Source organism: Athene noctua, chromosome 4 (genome assembly GCF_965140245.1).
Source record: "Athene noctua chromosome 4, bAthNoc1.hap1.1, whole genome shotgun sequence".
Classification (NCBI taxonomy): domain Eukaryota; kingdom Metazoa; phylum Chordata; class Aves; order Strigiformes; family Strigidae; genus Athene; species Athene noctua.
This window is the reverse complement of record NC_134040.1, coordinates 71,558,909-71,578,076: the sequence shown is the minus strand read 5'-3', so window position 1 is coordinate 71,578,076 and position 19,168 is coordinate 71,558,909. Positions and strand designations below refer to the sequence as shown.

General features: G+C 37.4%; 1 protein-coding gene across 2 annotated transcripts in view; it reads right to left on the bottom strand.

Moving 5' to 3' along the window:
• CPE (carboxypeptidase E) overlaps positions 1–19,168 on the bottom strand; it is a 55,251-nt gene that overhangs the window by 8,418 nt on the left and 27,665 nt on the right. Inside the window, exons 2-5 of one of the 2 annotated variants that reach the window (XM_074905719.1) lie at positions 8,617–8,813; positions 6,619–6,786; positions 5,556–5,673; positions 4,373–4,567 (exon numbers count right to left, since the gene is read on the bottom strand). In XM_074905719.1, the coding sequence (XP_074761820.1) occupies positions 4,373–4,567; positions 5,556–5,673; positions 6,619–6,786; positions 8,617–8,813 (678 nt within the window). The remainder of the gene's footprint in view (positions 1–4,372; positions 4,568–5,555; positions 5,674–6,618; positions 6,787–8,616; positions 8,814–19,168) is intronic. The other variant, XM_074905720.1, reaches the window with a different exon arrangement.

Here is a 19,168-nt window from a genome sequence, read left to right as displayed (position 1 = left end):
GCATACAGACCTCCACACTCCCAAAGCCTCTTGTTTTAACAGAGAATAGCACAAAACTAACTTTCCTATACTTTAACAGGGACCACCCTCTGAAGATCAGAAGGGCTTAGCAGACCTCAGATATAACTGAGATTCATGCCCTTCACTGCTGACCACAAGTAAGACTTTGAAACTGAGCAAGACGAACACTCTTCTGTTGGACCGCTCTACTGTCCTGAAGAACTACAGCGTCTCTATGTTCATACTCACATAAGTAAGATTAGACTATAGAACAAAATTAATTTCTTCTGCTTTTAAAAGAAGGAAATCCAACCTTCACAAAGTGGAGATTAGGGTATGTCTCTGACATCAGGCATCAGAATCACTTAGACTTTGAACTGCAAGCTACAGCACTAAGCTAGTGCAGCTTCTACACATATAAAGGCAGTAACTTTTAGCAGGACAGGATGAACTTGAGCCTTGTGCATAATAGGAGAACATGTGCCACCTACACATCATATAAAATCCTGAAAAAAATTACCTGACATTGCTTCTAAAACTGGTAACAAGAAAGGTAAACCAAGTTAGGAACAAACTGAGTGTCAAGAGTGATTTGAGAGTATCTGAAAATAAAACAACACTTAAACAAAAGCCTAATAGTATAGCAATGTAAGCTGCTTGGAAGCTATTTTTGTAATAACATGAATCTGATTAGTCTCAGGTAACTCTGTAATGACAGAACAAGCAGAACAGGCATGTGGCTAGCTAGTATTCATTGCTATCTGCTCTTCTCATTTATATTTCCAAACAGATATTCCACACAAAAGGTACATTAAAAAAAAAAAAAAAAAAAAACAACAAAAAAAAACAATGTTAAAAGATTAGGTACTCAACAGCTAAGGAAATGCCAAAATTAAAGCTGTTTGTGCAAATTTAATTTGGCTCTCTTGTGCATAAATGAAATCATTAATTACACACTGATAGGGTGAAGACCAGTGTTAAAAATAGCACGGATTTTATGTACATCCTTGTTTTTCCCCACGGTCTGGTGGCTAAAAGGGCTCTTCCTGAACACAGAACAACCTCTTTGCCTTTGCTTACTGCTCTCTGAAAAACCTACAAGGATCAACTAATTACAGATGGCCACTAATACAAAGCAAGTGTAACAGGCATCATGGTCTCATATTTAGCACAAAGACACTGTTGGGGAAGATATTTTTTCTCTGCCCCTGCTCCACAGAAGAAAGTAACTACTAAGCAGGTAATGGTGAGAAAAACCTCACAGCTAAGTGTAATAAGACCCGGAAACAAGTGTCAGATATTCCTGTACATCATCTGTTCTCTCTACCTCAAAAACTAAATGGAGAATTGCCACTTTGTCGGAGGTTATGAGGAAATCCTGAGGTTTGACAAGAGGGAAGGACAGAACATGAATGCAACAAAGACTTCATCCTTACTTCCAGTTTGAGACAAGGGTTGCTGCCAGACATTTCTGCCACGTTTCTGTTCAACCTTCCTAATGAAAGAACCCAGGTATTCAGAAAAACATATGCAAAAGCAACGCGGCAAGAGAGCCACCCATATATTGCACCTCCCTGAACCAATGAAGACAGCTGCTGGCCTACCATGTAGTGCTGTCTTTTACAGAAGGCAGAAGTTCCTTTGGGTGAATGATACGAGCAAAGAAATTGATGCTGCACAACTGGGGGCACCATAATAAGCGCTATAGAGCAATAGCAACTTTAGTAATTATTAGAAAGAAAAAACAGACTTTTCTAGGTCAGAGCTCCTGGTCTGATGAGGTACTGTCCAAGGCAGTATCTAGGACAGACCACAGCCTGTCACTTAGCTGAGCTGTCCTCTACTCTCTCCTTTTCTTTCCCTCACCACTACTCTGCTAAAGCTGTGCACTCCTTTCTACACCAAACATAGCTCCAGTACCTGCTCTCACCTATTTTCTATCTCTGTTCTCAGTCACTTTGCTCCACTTCTCCTCCTTTCTCTATAAAGCTGCAGCAAGTCCTCCTTCATTTTGTTTCCATTCAACCCAGGGGGATCAGGCAGGGACGAGAGCTTAACCTGTAGATGCCCAGAGGACACAGAGCTACTCTCACATCCTCTTGCAGGACCCAGAACAGCCTACAGCAACCCAGAGGTTCAAAGGCAGAAAAGCAGCACCTTAGCTCTGAACCAGAGCAGATGCCACACAGACAAGGTCTTTGGAGAGTTTCTCTTGATAAATTCTGAACTCTGGTAAGGATATACAGTGAAATACTTTTCCTAAAGCAATACAAATGGCTTTTCAATATCTTACACCACTGCTAACTTTGAGTCCATTATCATACAGATAGTAAAATAGCACTGATACCACAGATAATTTACATGCCACATTTCAGTTTCCAGACAGCTCTTCAGAATAAAGCTTCCAAGAAAATTTTCACTTGAACCAAGCAATGTTTAGTTATTTTCCTTAGCACTAGACATGGAAACAACAGAACTGTTTCTGCTGAATTATTTTTGTTTTTTTAAGTCAGCCTGTGGCAAACATTACCATGGAGGTTTTGTTCAAAAGTCGCAGCTTGCCAGCTGATTTCTACACTTGGAAAAAAAAAAAAAAAACAAAACAGATTCATGCTGTACTGTCCAAAGGATATTGTCGCCACTCTATTTTTTATTACTTCTACCATATTAGGATCATAGATCCTTGTTAGAACTAGGATTCCTGTCTACTAACTTCTGTACAAATACATGAGAAAAAGTAAGGGTTCTCTTGGGGAATTTGCAGTCTAACTTAAAATAAGATCCAAAAGGAGGAAATAATTCAAACTTTCCAACAAGTTTTTCCAATGGAAAAATATGCCTTTGGCATGTGCAGTTTAGTCAGAATCAAAGCCTGTCATCAAAACAATGGAAAGATTGGTTTTTATAGCATTTTCTTAAGGAAAAAGAAGCTGAAGTTAAAAATGTCCATATTTTTATGGTTAATATTTCATTAAGATAATTTTTGGACTGAATTTAAACAAAATTTAACTATTAAATATCTCAATATTTTGTTTATATTCAGGTTTTTTCAAATTATGCAAACTCTGTTTTGTCAAGGGTGTTTTAATGGTTCCAATTTGAAGTCTGTGGAAAGCTTCACACAGAGAGAAATTGTTACTTTTCAGTTATCTTCAGAAATGTCAACATTTCCCCTTACACCCAGTCCCTGGTACCTGTATTACAAAGGAAACTTGCTGCTCCTGTAAAGTTTGGGAATATCTACTCTAAGTTTTAGCAGGTAATTGCTGGCTGTGTGAGCACTACCAGTCATTCTGCTTCTAATTTCTTCACACAAGCTTAATTATTTTCCTTTTCTATTACTCCCTTTACTGTAACAGCAGCAGAATGCAGCTACCACCTAAGCTGTACTATCACATTGAGAGATTCCTACTTACTCCAGGTAAAAATATAAAATTCATTCAGGGACTGTAATTGAATACTAAGAAGAAAGCAAACAATAGAACTGGTATGTGTTCAAAGTTTTCTGGTACAAATCAACAAAGCCAATGCACAAGCAAATCGCTCCGACTCAAGATGAGTTTCTGGCTCACAAATCCCCAGCTCAGTTTTCACTTTGAAGTTTTGTCCAAGTTTAGCAGACACAGAAGACTCAAAAATTTAGATATCTCAATACCTTTTTGCCTCAGTTTACAAAGAAAATGACATATCAAAATTCTTAGTAAAAGGAATGAAATCTCTCATTTTAGACTACTCTTCTAGACTTCTCCTAGAAAATTAGTGTTGAAGTGGCCATAGTAGCTCTGCTGTTCCTCTTAACACAGAAGGCTCTACCAAAGTCTAGGACAATACTACTTGGGTAGGACTTGGGCACTAATTAAGCCACAAAGTATGGATATGCAAGTATCTTTGTGGCTGGATTTTGTTCCCATGGAAATCAAAGGCCAAACTCCCATTGTCAGTAACATTGCAAAATCAGGCCTCCCCACCTCTTTCAGGGGTGGATGCTTTCATTATTGAGGTTAAAATGAACAGTCAGTAGCCTGCTCTCTCTCATCAGGGTTTGCTGGGAGATTTTTCACTCATTTTTTTAATTAAAAAACCCCTTAAGCTCTCATAATAGCATAGCAATCACTCACCCACTGTAGAACTAGTAAATTTGCAAACCCTGAGTGGAGAAACACTGTATAAAAAGCAGCGAAGGAGGAATATTTTATTAAGCATCATGATGAGCTTTACGGGATTGTGTAGATGTACTGTGGTGAGTGATCTTTCTCTGATATAGCCTTAACTGGACCAAAAGTTGTGAATAACCTGGTGGTATTCCAGTCTGTAATTAAACCAGTGAAAACTCAAGCTTAAAACAACCACCAGTGACACTGAATCCACACACCGTGGGACCCACCTCCTGGGACACTGTACCATGCGCCACCATTAGTTGTTCCATCCACAAAGCTGCTGTCATCGTCATTTTTACGACATGGTGGTCTGTTTGGATCAGACATAGCGGGATTAAAAGAAGAATAACTGCGAGCCAGGCTTTGAAAGATAGCATCATCGGGGCAGGAGCTGTATTCATGAGCACTGCCTAGGGAGGAAAAAAAGTCCAGGAACAAGGATTATTAAAAGTACAGTCATACTGACTGGGCTCACAACCTAGATTACCAGCACTGCACAGCAGGACCGTGCCTGGAAATTCTCTGTACATGGGTAAGCGTCCTACAGCATCACAAATTAATACAGCATTATCTTAATAACATTAACATTTCCCTAGTACTTCAATTGCCTGTACCAACTTGCCCCATTATTAAGGTGACTATCAGTCCTAATAGTTATGAAAATATTAATTTCAAAGTGCACTGCAAAATCTAAGATATTCTAGGCTTTAGATATTTTCTTAGAAGAACACACAGTACATAGAAAAAGGTCTCTCTCTAGAGTTTTACAGTCTGATATTAAAAGAATTTGCAGTTAAACTGTGAGAAAGTATATTGAAGGAAGATAATCACAAACAATACGATCATCTCATGACCATTTCAGTCATGTGCACATCCCCTAGTGGCAGAAGAAACAAACTGATGCTGCTGTGTGCTAAATTATAATATCTATGCCACAATGTAATCCCTTTTATATGTGACCAATACTGAGGAAGTGGAAACAATGATAGTTGTTTAGCACACTACCACTTCCAGAAATTTATTTTTTAAAGGTGCAAGTAGAGAAACCTTAAATCGTACAGGCAGTCTAGACACATATCTTTTGTTTCACTTAACAGGGCACAAACAGGCCCAGCTAATTTAACTGCTAAATCACCTTGATTAAAATATCTGAGGGACCATCATTCCCTCAGGCATTACATCATTTTTGTAATGTAACTCTATTGAAACAAGCTATCTATCTTCAAAACTAGAAAACATGGCCATGGAGTGACTAGCTTTATATGTGATTAATATGCTAAAATAAGTCATTACAAAGCCATAACATGATGTTTACAAAGTGGATCTTCAGTAGCACTGAAATAAGTATAGAATGTAATTTGTATCTCCTACTATTTCATGTTAAATTCTATTACGTACCACTCCGAGTCTCATCATAAGGATAGTTTGCAACAAGGTCTCCTCCATGAAGATTGGCAGAGAGCACAAAGGGAATATCCATAATCCAGTGAATGACACCTTTCGTTTCAGGAGCAAGCTACAACAAATAGCATTACCAGCAGTTAAAAATTGATAATTCAATGTAGAAACTTATTCAGTTATATATAGTGGGCTTAATTATTACCACATATATTGTAGAAGACATTTAAACAAACAGCAATTTTATTTTAGCTTCAGAGAGAACTGAAGCAGTCCTTTACATCAGAACTAGTCTAAATAGATTAATGTAGGTCTAAAACAGGTGCAAATTAGTTCAGAATGAGATGAAAAATAAATCCATCTTCTACTTCTGTCCCGTTACAGCTAAAAAAAAAGCCTACCAAATTTAAGACCACAGAAAATAAACTAATTCAAAATAAATGTTGGCAGAATGCAGTCTATTCTCTGCATAGAAAGTAAAATTGCTTCATTTAATAATTTGAAATTGAAGACAGGATATGGATGGCTATTAAGGCCACAACCCTATGAGACTGCAGTCACAACACTATATTTTCTAGAACCTCCTGTGGGGGTAAACACAAGCAGATGAAAATCCCTCCAGACGTACACCTGTATATTTAAGGCTTCAGCTTAACAAAAATGCATGTGCTATATGTAAGAATAACTATCTAGCCAGCAATGTAATTAAGTACAAGACACAAGTGAATTTCTGGCAATGGTAAAAATGCAGAATATCTGAAAGAATAGCTTCAAACCAAGGGAGAAGGCTATGCAATCTCTGGCCTTAAAAATAAAACATGCTTTGAACAAGGAAATGTCTAAGGATTAAGCAATGTGGATCAAAAGGGTTTAGTACAGAAAGCCATTTTGGGAAGAAATTCAGGAAGCACCAGACAGATAAATTTAACAAAATTAATAAAATATTTAGAAGAATGTGAATCGTAAAGACCATGCACACAGCTTGTAGAGGTTGCTATTTGTCTGCTTGGGTAAAAGGAAAGAGAGGGGCATGTAAGTGACCCAATATTCAGTCCCTACTTACCTTAGGATTCTGGTCCACAGCTTTTTTCATGTTTTTCAGCAGATGGTTGTTTGGGCCACCTTCTTTCTCATTAACATAGACTATTCTATCAAGATCAGGAAAATTCCGGTTTAGATCTATCCCTTGGGCGTTACTTCGACCAACAAACCAGTCTTTAAGTTCACCAGGCTGAATGAGGAAAGGGAACAGAAAGAAGGGAGATGAGTAGAGTCAGAAAATTACATGTCAAGCTTCATACGGGTATATTTAGCCACGTAAATTCAAATCATGGGTTTACTTCTCATGTTCTCAAGAGTAAGAAGGGATCATGTGGGAGTAAAGAATCCTAAAACACCAGGAGCCGAGTCACTCCTATTTCTTCCTAGAGCTCTGAGTGAACAAAACAAACCTCTGTTTCCCTCAGCATCTTGGAGGAGAGGATCATTCTCATAGTGGCAAATCTGGACTAAGGATGGGAAAAATTACCAGCAGCATCAGATTTTTCAGTGCCTGCTGAGTCTTCCCCTGAGAACTGACTTTTCCCTCTTGCCTCATGCCCACGGTTGTGAATTACAGACCTCATTTTAGTGAGCGCAGAGCAGCTGTAGGTTTATCAGCCAACCATAAGGAACGTTGGCACTCACTTCAAAGTTCCTCTAAATAGCTCCAAGGTAAAGAAGGATTTTAATCTTTATTTACCTGAAATTTTTCTTTTTATGGTGTCTGTCAGATTTTTTCACTGAAATGGTACCACTGAATAAAGAAGCAATGAGAAATTTTGCAAAATCTGTTCTTTAAGCTGATTCTCTCAAATAGGTGTTGGGTGCATTAAGGAAATGCCTTCAGAGCACATAGCTTTCCCTAGCTTGTCTCTATAAGCTTTCAGTACTCTCTAAAGTAGGTTAAGTTTGATTACTGGTTTTAATCTTGGGGTATATTGAATCTGTCACACACTGCGTGAAGATCAAAATACTTCTAAATTAGAATAACAGTGGCACTAAAGCAAATTGTATTCTAAGTCATATGTAACTTGTAAGGCAACCATGTAGAAACAAGTGTACTTTGATTAAGGAGCAAAAGTTCCAAATAGTATTACAGAATCTCTACAGAGAGATTTCAAAGTAAAATACTGCACCAATTTGAGGACAGCTGCTTCACTGCCACAAGAGGGAGACATACGACCAAATATGATTTAAAAGAAGTCGAGGTTTTTTTAAAGACTTCATGAGAATCACTTTAATAAAGGTTTAATAAGGTTTGACTTATTTAATCATAATAAATAAATAGACACACAAAAAGGTTCAACAATTCCATAATGATTTAAAAAATAAATACACCTTGTAAAACAAGAAAATTCTTATTTTTGTTTAGAACATAATATACACCAGAAACTATATCTAACAGGGTCCTATTTGGCCTCTATTTGCTAATTATGCATTAACACATTACATGTTTCTTTATTGAGTCTTCATCCTAAAATACATTTTAAATTTTCTTGACTAATAGCTTCATTAAAGTACTTCATGCCTGAAATTTAGAATCAAAGTTATTCATGTTAATTAACAAGATGGTTCACAAAGTTTGCTTGTTTTGGGATCATGCTCTGATGATTATGAAAAAATCATATAAGTGCGTTTACATGAGAATATTCTTAAAGGAAACGTCAACTTTCCCTTTTCTACCACTTTTGAAACATCATGTGTTACTAGAAATTACTTGTTTAGGAAGCAGTTTGGTTAATGAACTTAAAGAATATGCATGAACTTAAACATTACTGTATTTTAAAATACAGTGAACTCACAAGAGAGACAGCTATTTCTTGAAAACTTAAGCATGAAAACCTCCTTGTTAAACAGAACAAGCCTACTGAACTATAAGGAAATACTTCAGTTATGCTGTTCCATTCAACAATGACCACCAAGAGTTCATGTATATGTAAAACTCTAGTCCAAGTGTTATTATGATCCTAAGGTGGATACAGACATTGATAACTTTTCTTCTATACATAGCCTTACAAACCTGGGATGCTGCCTTCTCAAAGCCATCTGGGTTCAAAGAGGGCATGATATGGATACGTGTGCTATGGATCAAGTTGATAATAGTTTCATTTCCTTTCTGGTATTCATTACACAAGTACTGAGCCAAGAAGATGAGCAACTCCCTTCCAACAGCTTCATTCCCATGCATATTCCCAACATATTTAAATTCTGGTTCTCCTGGAAAAAAAAAAAAAAAAAAGACGTGTTTTAGAACAACATAGAAAAATCACCTATGGACTGGATCACACAGCACACCTGAGATGTGAGTATCACTATTACAATGGGTCATAGTATCCCCAGGAAGCTACAAGCCTCCTTCAGAAAAGTAGATTCAGATTTTTTTCTAAACTCTGGCTGAACAATTAATAGTTTATATTCAGCTGTTTGCCAAACACAGAGAAAGAACACCAGAGGATAACAAAATATGCAAAAATAAATGCTAAGGACTGCCATTAACATTACTACTGTTGAGATCTAATGCAACTGATGCCTCAAAGAGTATCTTGATTAGCTTTTTAAATATATAAACTGACACTAACAGAGCTTCTTACCTTTAATGTTCTCTCCAAGATTAGGTTAAGGTTATCACACTATACATGCATTAAACTGCAATTATTTTACTAAAGCATTGCCAGTGAACTGCTGTTGATCCTAGTGATCTGAAAAATCTTATTTAGCATGCTGGTGGTTTGGATAGTCAGCTCAACTTTACAAAGCAAGTGTAATAACCCAACATATAAAATGAATTATTCCCACTTAACATTACAATAAACTGTGCAATGTTAAATATATATTAAAATAAATATTAATATATATTAATGTGAATATATTAATGAATATATGTATGGGATGCTTAAGCATATATTTAATGTTGACTTAATATATATTGCATAGTCATACACAATATTTGATATATAATATATATGCAATATATATTATATATAGAGACAATATATATAAGTCATCCAATATTCCCAGTTTTTAATTAGTCTCATTCTCATGACCACAGCCATAAAAAACCACACAAGATATGTCTTACAGAGCTGTGAAGGATTTACATTTTAAAAGAACACATTTTGGTCCCTAATTCCAGAGAGGTTTTAGTATGCAAGCAAATACCTATGACGTTAAAAGGTTTGTCCTGGAATTAAAATGAAGAATATGCTGTTTTCTGGGTTCAGACTCCTTTTTACTTATCTTTCTTAAATGCAGTTCTGTTGCAACAGCTTTAATCAAACATTATGCTGTTTATATGCTCTGAGTAGCCTTTGAACATACTTTGCAAAAGCCTTTAGCACTTATCACAGGCACAAATTCAAGCCAAGAGTGTTACACAAATGAGACCTAAATAATTGCTAATCAAGCATATGGCCGCATCAACTTAAAACTCTTCAGTCAGTGCTTGTCAACTTTAATCCAGTGGTAAGATGCTAGCAGACACAATGCTACTAATACCGTGACTTCTTTCCTTCCAGCTAAAATGGTTTTGTACATACGGATTTGTCTCCAAAATTTTTTTGTCAGATAGGTTAAAAAGTTTTCTAGTTTCAGTGAAATGGCTTCATTTTGCCTGACTGACACAATGACATTATTGTGACTAAAAACCTCCATTTCCTCTTTTGACACTAGCTCCTATTTACTGTTTCTTCCTATCTGTTAATACCAGGGAGTGCAAGAGGCCTAATTAGCAAGAGTAATCAGACTAGGCAATCAACCCAATCCCATTAAAACGGATGGATGCTATTTAATAAAATACGCAGCACATACACTCATAATTAGAAAACTCATGCATACGTATATTTGCATGTTACTTATGGGAAAAGTGCTTCACAAGCTAACAGGCAAATCTGTTACTGTGGTAAATATGAACACAGTTGGCATTTTGCATTTGTGATTTTCCCTAAGACATCACTAAGGAAGTCTGAAGGAGAAATAATTTCTCCTGATTCCCAGCCCTGTGTATTCATCACCTACCTTTCTCTCCCACTTGAATTTTACAGACCTGGTTCAAATGAAAAATAGAAACACATGTTTCCCCTAGGGTACTGCTTGGCCCCCTCCCCAGAGAATCATTAACAGTTTTTGGAAGGGTTCATGTAAACAACCACGGAGTCTATAGTGAACCAAGAGTACAGCCTCATCTACAGCATATCTTCAGTGGTAATGACCCATCTCAAATGAGCATTAAAGGAGTTAAAAGGAGTTCAGGAAAAGGTAAAGAGAGTAATTGGAAATATGGAAAGTCTTTCCTATGAAAAGTGATTCAAGAGATCAGCCCCATTTTTCTTAGGAAGAATAATAAGGAACAGTCAAATATACCGACCATTATGGCATGGAGGAATTGATCTGGAAAGCAACACTTCCCTACACCGCAAGAGACAGACATTTCCAGTGAAAGGGAACAATGACTATTTTTGGACTGATAAAGGAAAATAACAGTACTTATAACACAAAGTGTGAAATCAGTATTCAAAAAATCCTCTTGGCAGTGAGGTGTCAGCAGAACTTCAAGTTTTGCTAGCAAACAGAGAGTTAAAAAACTGGTCTAAAAGTGAAGGCAAAAGAATGGAAAGAAAACAGAGAGCTGAGTAACAGACCCACTTCAAAACTTTGTGTTCGTATTTTAGGTCCACGGGGAACTTTCTTACACCTTTCTCTGAAGCAAATAAATCCATCTCCTATAGATCCTCCGGCTGCAGAGAAGGCGGCTGCGTGATCCACATGTGTGGGAACCCTTCTCTGCCAGCCCCCAGCCCTGTGCACTTTCTTACTTCTGGGCACAGAAATCAAAAAAAATACTGGGTTTCTGCTTAGTATCAGAATATATTAAATTTCAGACTGTACCCAAAAATGTTAGGAAAACTCTTCATCATTTCAACAGTGTAATAGTAATTTAAAAGAACAATTGAAAAAATTGATCTTTCTCATATCTAAACTTGGCAGCTGCTTCAAGGGAAACAAAGTCTATTTTTTCTGTTTATTTCAGCTGAAACAAATTAACACTACAAGCTGTCTGGGGAGGGGGGCGGGCTGGAATTAGGAGTTCACTCATTAGTTGCCTGTGCTCATCAGGGGCAAAGTCAGGGAATCCATTCTGGAAAAAGAAACAATGCTGCTAAAATCATTAGGTATCATCACAGTGCCCAAAAAGCTCAGGGAGCTTCCACAGGCTACTACCTGCTGATACAACTTTGCAGCTAATAAAGCCCTTAATTTGCATTTCTGCCTTTCCTGTTAGAATAAAAACTGCAACTCAGGGTGTACCTTCCAGAAACCTTTTTTCTGAGTTTAAATTCTCTCTTAATCATCTTTTTCTCTAGAACAATGACGTTCAAGCTGGAGGGCAGACTGCTAGCTGAGGCTGACAGAAAAACACCCATCACTGTTGGCTGAGTTGCCCGAGATTTAGTGAATGACACTGTGCTGAAGCCCACATCCCAGGCCCACTACAGCTCCCAGAGGAACCAGCTCCTTCTCCTTCACAGCATGGGCTAACACAGATACCTCAAGCCTGAGGCTGCCGGCCATCTGGCCCTTAAGCCTTAACACTTGGAGGGTTCTCTGGTCTATTCATTGAATATGTCCTGCCACACCATTTCTATGAGCTTCAGGCTCCTCTGGAGAATAGCTCCCCTCATGGGGAAAACAGCCTTCAGTCACCTGTTGCTAGCATGCTACTTAACTAAAGGAGGAGCTGCTCTTCCCATCAATCCTTCAGGAGTCATTTAATGCAGATTTTAACCACCCTTCACAGGATTCTGTAAATGTAATTGCCTGATTTATTTTTTTTTTTTTAATGAAAAGACTCTGTAAATGTCAATTTGATTAAGAACCTTTAAACTGTTTCTTCAAACCAGTAGAAACACTTCTGTTCCACTGCAGAAGTGGAGGTAGCTTTAAGGGAGAAGAAGCCTGAAGAACATAATTGGCTTTTCTCATTTATTTGACACCCACAAAAAAGTAAAATTATTTTAATGGATTCCCATGGTCCAAGATACGATAAACACAAAGGAATATTTCTGTTGGCTGAATATTTAAAATTCTTATTTAATGAATTTTATTAAATTTCTGATGCTGTAACTTGACAAATTATAACCTCCCATTCGCAATAACAAAAGTATGTCTTGTGTAACAATGCAACTATGACAGTTATAAATGCTTACATGTAATTTCAGCTCAGACACCAAGGTTTGTGATAACGAATGAATGAGTGGATACTAACATCTTTTGGGGCAAGTCATAAGAAATGAAATGCAGCAATCAAGTTTATAAATATCTTAGTATCTCTGGTGAATCCTAAGTCATCACATCATTATGGCTTTTAGAAAGCTTTTACATCCCTCTTAGATTGACTACGTGGTACATTACAACCTCATAAACGATTGAGGAAAATGTATTTTAAAATATCGTGCCTTTCTGGTGCCTGACAAACATTGTGAAATGTCACCATTTGCTTCTGCAGTTACTGTCAGCTAAGGTCTTCTGCAGTTTCCTAGGAACAGCATGTACATCATTAAAATTAGACAGGTCATCCAATTAAGTATGACTAACCACTGCCATTTTCAGGTCAGGTTGTATTTGTGAAGTAAAGACAGTAATTTTCTAAAATGTAGGGACAAAAAGTTTAGCACCTACTAATTATATATACTATGAGTCAAGGTAATGTCATGCCACTAGTCATGGTCTAATGTCAAGCAGTTAACCTTAAAACATGCAGTATTTCACCCGTGGAAGTGCAAGCCATATGGCAGAAAAAAAAAAAAACAAAAAAAACAAACTACTGGAAAGTTTAAGTGCTTAATGAACTGTTTTGCAAATCAGCTTCAAATACCCTTAAAAAACAGAGTCTTTCTTCTGCTTTCCTGTATTCCTTATGGAAACGCAGCAACGTTCCTGAAATAACAGACTTAGTGTTTTTGATTACTTACAGTTGCTTGTCATTTTTTATACGGCAACCAGTAAACTTTTATTGTAGATAAATGGCATGGAAAATCTCAGAACCCCTGCTGGCAAGAAATTCATTCATTAAATGTGATTGAAGACTTTCTTATGCTCCACATTTTTGTTAGTAGCTTATAGAGAAAGAAATTTTTTGGAGATCAACTACATGGAAAACCAAAGCTTATAAAATGGGTTTCTCCTTTGAATATGAAAAACATGAGAGGGAAAGAAGAAAATAAATGAGGTGGTAAGATAGGGACGTGAAAGAATTAGAAAATTTAGATTTCTAACACCCTGTAAACTAAATGTCTGCAGTCTGCCTCAACAGTATTTCAATACAAATGTTGACCTCCACAACCTGTGCAAAACCAGCACTGAAAGATAGAACTGCAATGCAGTATTAGTTTCTAAATCATTGTATAGGCCTTATATAATCTTAGGGCAACATTTACTAAGATGTAGCATTGGTCTAACCTTGTGGAAACTACTGGAAGTTTCACAGGTGGCTTACATGAAAGCAGAAACGGGTCAACACTGAAGGCCTTTGAAAAATCCTCTTTCACTTTCTCGACATTAACTGCTAGAAAATACACTGAGAAGAAAACAAGAGGAAAAGAAAATCAAGGATTTTTTGGCAACCTCATGCTTTAAAAAAATACAGGCATTTTTTAACATCTATGATTCAAGAGTGGTTTCAAGCTCTTTCTGGAAATTTTCATAATTATTTGAACGCTACTGCTTAAAATTAAAGTTAACAACAAAGTCTGTAGAGCACATTAAACTTGGAGTGCAAGCTCACTAAGAGCAGCTATGTTTCTGCTGGCCTTGACACGTACAAATTCAGATGTGATCTCCATTCTACTGAGTACAAAGTCTGTCAAATCAGCTTCAGAATAGGATCTTATATGTCTCTGCACTGGAAATTAAATTCTGCAGACAGATTACCTCATGCTCAAGACAGTTATTTCCACTAAAAATGTTCTGCATGACTCGATGCTTTCTTCAGGTTTTCAACAGCCCACTCTCACCCCTGCAGCTACAGGACTTGGCACTGCCTCCCACGACAAGTGGGCAAAGCATCTGCTCAGCTCCTGCAGTCCCCACCTACAGCTCTCTGCTGGCACATCCCTGTGCTGATCTTTCCACAACACCCTGTGCTTACACTGAAGTAATACACAGTATTTCAAGTAAAGCCCCCTTGCTTTATCAAATAGTAGAACATTTTTTGCCTACTAGATTTGTGTTACTGTGCAAACTGATGCTGCTATCCAATAGAACTGATGATGATTCTTTAAATCATAACTAGTCATTTTAAAAGCAAAACAAGTTTACTTATTTCATCAAAACCTTTAACTTAATAAGAAACACTGAAATGTGATATGCACAAACCCCTCATTTTGTGTAAATGTATTAAAAAGCTCTCCCTGATGTTCAAAGTAGATTTTAAAAAATTACCAGAATTTTAGAAATAACAAATAACCATCTGTATATCCAACTGGATTAGGTAGATCAGTTTTACAATAAATTGCATTTTTCATGCTCTAGGCAAACTGAACAGGACTTTACATTTACAGACAGCATTACAGCAGCAAGTATCTATCGTTAGCTGAGCATTGAAGATGAGGTTCCTAAGAAACCAACTGTGAAATGAACTGTCCTGAACCACCATCACCAGTTTATGGCAGAGTAAAAGACAGGTACAGTTTTTTCACCTCTCAGTTTTTGCTCACACTGCTAGGAAAAAATCCAGACCAAAACAAATCCTGGGTTTCATTGTGAAGGACACTGGAAGTACAGAGATACCATGAAAAACTCTCTCTATGTCCACTGTGATGCTGGCTGTGGTATATAACAGATTCAATTCATCTTTTCCACTGTGCTCAGTAAGAGAGGGAGCTTTTCCATTTATAACTATGTGTGACCAAGTGAATTTTCATTTCAAAGGCACTCACTGTATCCCTGAAGTTTTGGTTGGCATATAAAGATTTTTTTTTTTTTTAATCCATTGATTCCTCATTGAAATAGACCTCTGATGAAGAGAGAGTTGATACATCATTTAGATGTGTATTATGATGTTTCCTTATCAAGTTCACTTAATGACTTTTCTCTCTTCAGCAAACTCTAGAATCCTTTTTTTCATTTCAGCTATGAAAGTATTTGTCAGCCATCAGAGCACTTCAAATGAACTGAGCTTCTCTATCTCACTCCTTTTGAATGTAACAAATATATGGAAATTTCAAAGCTAAACTAGTTCAAACACCTGCTGCCAGAAGAAGACATATTTGGGCTCTGCTTTTATTTCTTCTCTTCACGAAATGAGGATGAAGAAGTCAGAAATAACCAGTTTATATTCAGACTCTAAAGGTAAAGAGGTAGACAGAAATGCTGGACAAATAAGGTGAAGAAACAAAAGTAAGCTCTTCCTTTTTACTGAAAACATACAAAAAGTCAATGAAAATATATAAATAATTCTTTTCCAGTAAGTTATACAGGCCCAATTCAACATTGCCATGTGGCTTCCCTCTGCCAAACGGGTGGCCAAAAGCATGTAAGCACAGACAGCAATTTCCAGGCTGGAAACAACAGGTGCTGTGATTTCCCCAGCAGTGCCCAGAGCAGAAAGCACATCTGAAGAGCTCTAGCTGAGGGAGTAACGTCAGGCCAGGGTTCCTCCTCTGTAGCATCGTGCCCTGGTACTTGCTGCAAGGCCATGTTTCAGGAGAAAAGCAAGCTGGGGTCACTTTCAGGGCTATGCTACCTTCAGTGCCCAGGCTGCACCAGCGTGTGCAAGGGAAGCACACTCACAGAGTTCATTTCACCTAGAAAAACTCTGCATTTTTCTCTCCACAGAGGAGAGAGATTTCTGACTGAAAAGGATTAAAATTCCCTTCATGAGGACATTCTGGGTCCCTAAGAAAAATATTTTCTGTGCCTAAGGATCTAGGAATAACTAGTAGTAAGCCACCAGACTTCCTCCCTTGATTTCCAGGAGTCTTTCTGAGGCATTGCAATGGCACCTGTTACTCTACTGCAGCTACATTTACTGGTAACTGGAACATTATTTTATTCCACTGCTGTTTTGTCACAACTTGACTGTGAGAAAAAACCTGTGGGCTGCAGATCTATGATTCAGACAGATGATGCTTAAGTGCATTGGCCATTGCTAACAGTTGGAGAGGGATACAATCTCCCCATAAATGTACATCTGTAACAAGCCCCTCATGTAGACAGCATAAGAGTTTCTTTTGCACTAGAGTATTTATTTTGCTTCCCTTGCTTATATGAGCCCTAATATTTATTGATCTTAACTTCTGTGAGTATTGGCCATGGAGTTTACAGAAAGATTTATAAAGTGCCCTTTTAAAATAAATTACAGTAAGAAAGACATAGGCAAACTGCAAAGCTAATTATGCTGTTACTTTGCTCCTTTGTGGAAAAAAACATGAAAGATTGACTTAACAAAGGACACCATTTACGTCAGAACATAAACAACATGATTTACGTCAATATCCTCAGAAACCAACAAATAACCAAGTAGTTTCTTTTAGGCATAATACTATTTTAGCATCACCCTTTTGGTATAAATAATTTTTAAAAACACGATTTCATCATTTTAGAAGTTGGGGGGGGGGGGTGTTTTTTGACAGAAAAATTGCAGCTGCATCATAGGCTTAAAAATTTGGTAAACTGTGTGAAACCCTGATGAAAAAGTGGTTCATTGAGATCTGTTCTCCTGCTGTACTTCACTTCCAGCCTGACTTCGGCAGCTAATACTCTCTCAAGTTTCTGCAGTTGAGGTATGAATGCTATGTGATAACCACCAGTAAATCTTGATTGTACTTGTTCCTGAGATAGCAATGATTAAATCAAATCGGTATGAAGCAGAAGACAATAAAGGTTAAGTGTATAGAGAGTGGTCAAGATCGGTAGTGAAACACTACATCTCCAAACATTGCAACACTGGGCTTCAGAATTTTTCAAAGGTACGTAAAATTTTATTTAAAATTGGTATTGTACCTTAATGATTTATTTATAGCCAGTTTAGGTAGAAATGCAGACATGGATGCTTAGTGGGGATCTATCGCTTCATACTCACATATGTTTGAAATATAAACACTCTATAGAAAATGCCCCCCATATCATCTTAAACATTAAAAAAAAAGAAAAAAGGTGATGATTCCTAGCAAGACGATAAAAGGAGAGGAAGCTAAACTCGTGCAGAGGCTAATAAAATCAACCTTAGTCCATTACAGGAAGAAGTGAATCATATAACAGCTTGTTGACTCAGGAATAATGATGGAAGTGACTGAACCAGGCAAATCCTTTGTCTCAATAGCAGATGGGATTGGATCCAGAAGGCTTTCAAGAGATGTTTTGCCTTCAGGTGAGGGAGCACCAGACAAAAAATCCCATATGGATACTGACCCCTACACTGCAAGCACAGCTGTATAGCTGCAAGACACGGAACAGCCTTCGTAAGATAGAAACAAATGTTTAACAAAAAACCTGTAACGGCTTTTGGGTCTGCCCAGGGGCACACATCCCAGTGTCCTAAAAACAGACAGATTTTTTCCTTCTACAGGGAACAAATATAAAAGCTTGGTATCTTCTCAGCTTTCCTCAGAGCTTACACTGGGTTTTCCCTCTAAAGAGTAATAAGATAGCTCTGTGTTAAGAGAAAGGAGAGAGGGGTACCTGTTGCCCATATAGTCTACAGTCAAGGACAACAGAAATCACAATCCTGTCCTTGAACAGCACCTATAAAGTGCAGAAAATGAACCAGCAGCAGAGCAAGTAGATATTTTATAATGAGCTCTATGTATGGCAATATAGCTTCATGAATTTGATATAAAATGAACCTGCCTAGGGTTTATTCTAAGAGCAAGCAGAAAGGTTAGTTCAAAGCAACAAGGCATGTTCCTCACAAAAGGGCAAATAATAGCAATTTCCTACAATTATATCCACTATGCCTCCAACACGCTGAGCAGGATTAGAAACCAAGTAGCTCTTCCAAGTACTGTCTAATTATTGCTTCCTCTGAGCAATACAAAAAGCTACAGAAAATCCATCTTTTGTGGTCCTTTTCATCTCACTTGAAACTTTTTTCTCTTCTGTGTTACTAGCAGTACATCAGACAAGTTCTTTCCTGTCGGTGCAGAAGGAAACAACATGTTAGTGAAAATGTGCATGTTATCCAAGGGCAAACCCCTTCACTAAGTAAGAGTCCAAAGGGCTTTTGTTACTGATATCAGTGGTATCTGGCATCAGTCTCCGTTTATTCACCACGATTCCTGTGTAATCATCTAAACTTTTTTGTAAGCATAATAAAACACTAGGAGCTGAAATATTGTCCCATACTTCTGTAATTCACAGCAGTATTAAAGCAGTGAAAGTGAGAGGAAAACTGTGCCATACCTTCCAGATCTACTGCATTTTATTTTAATTTTATGCAGGTGTAGAAGGCTAGTGAGGTATGATGAAGAGGTATAGTAAAAGCTGGTTTCATGCACTTTGTACCTTTCTTTATTAACAAATATTCTGAGATTGCTGAAATTACTTTTCTCATACTTACTGTCATTCTCCATGGCTAG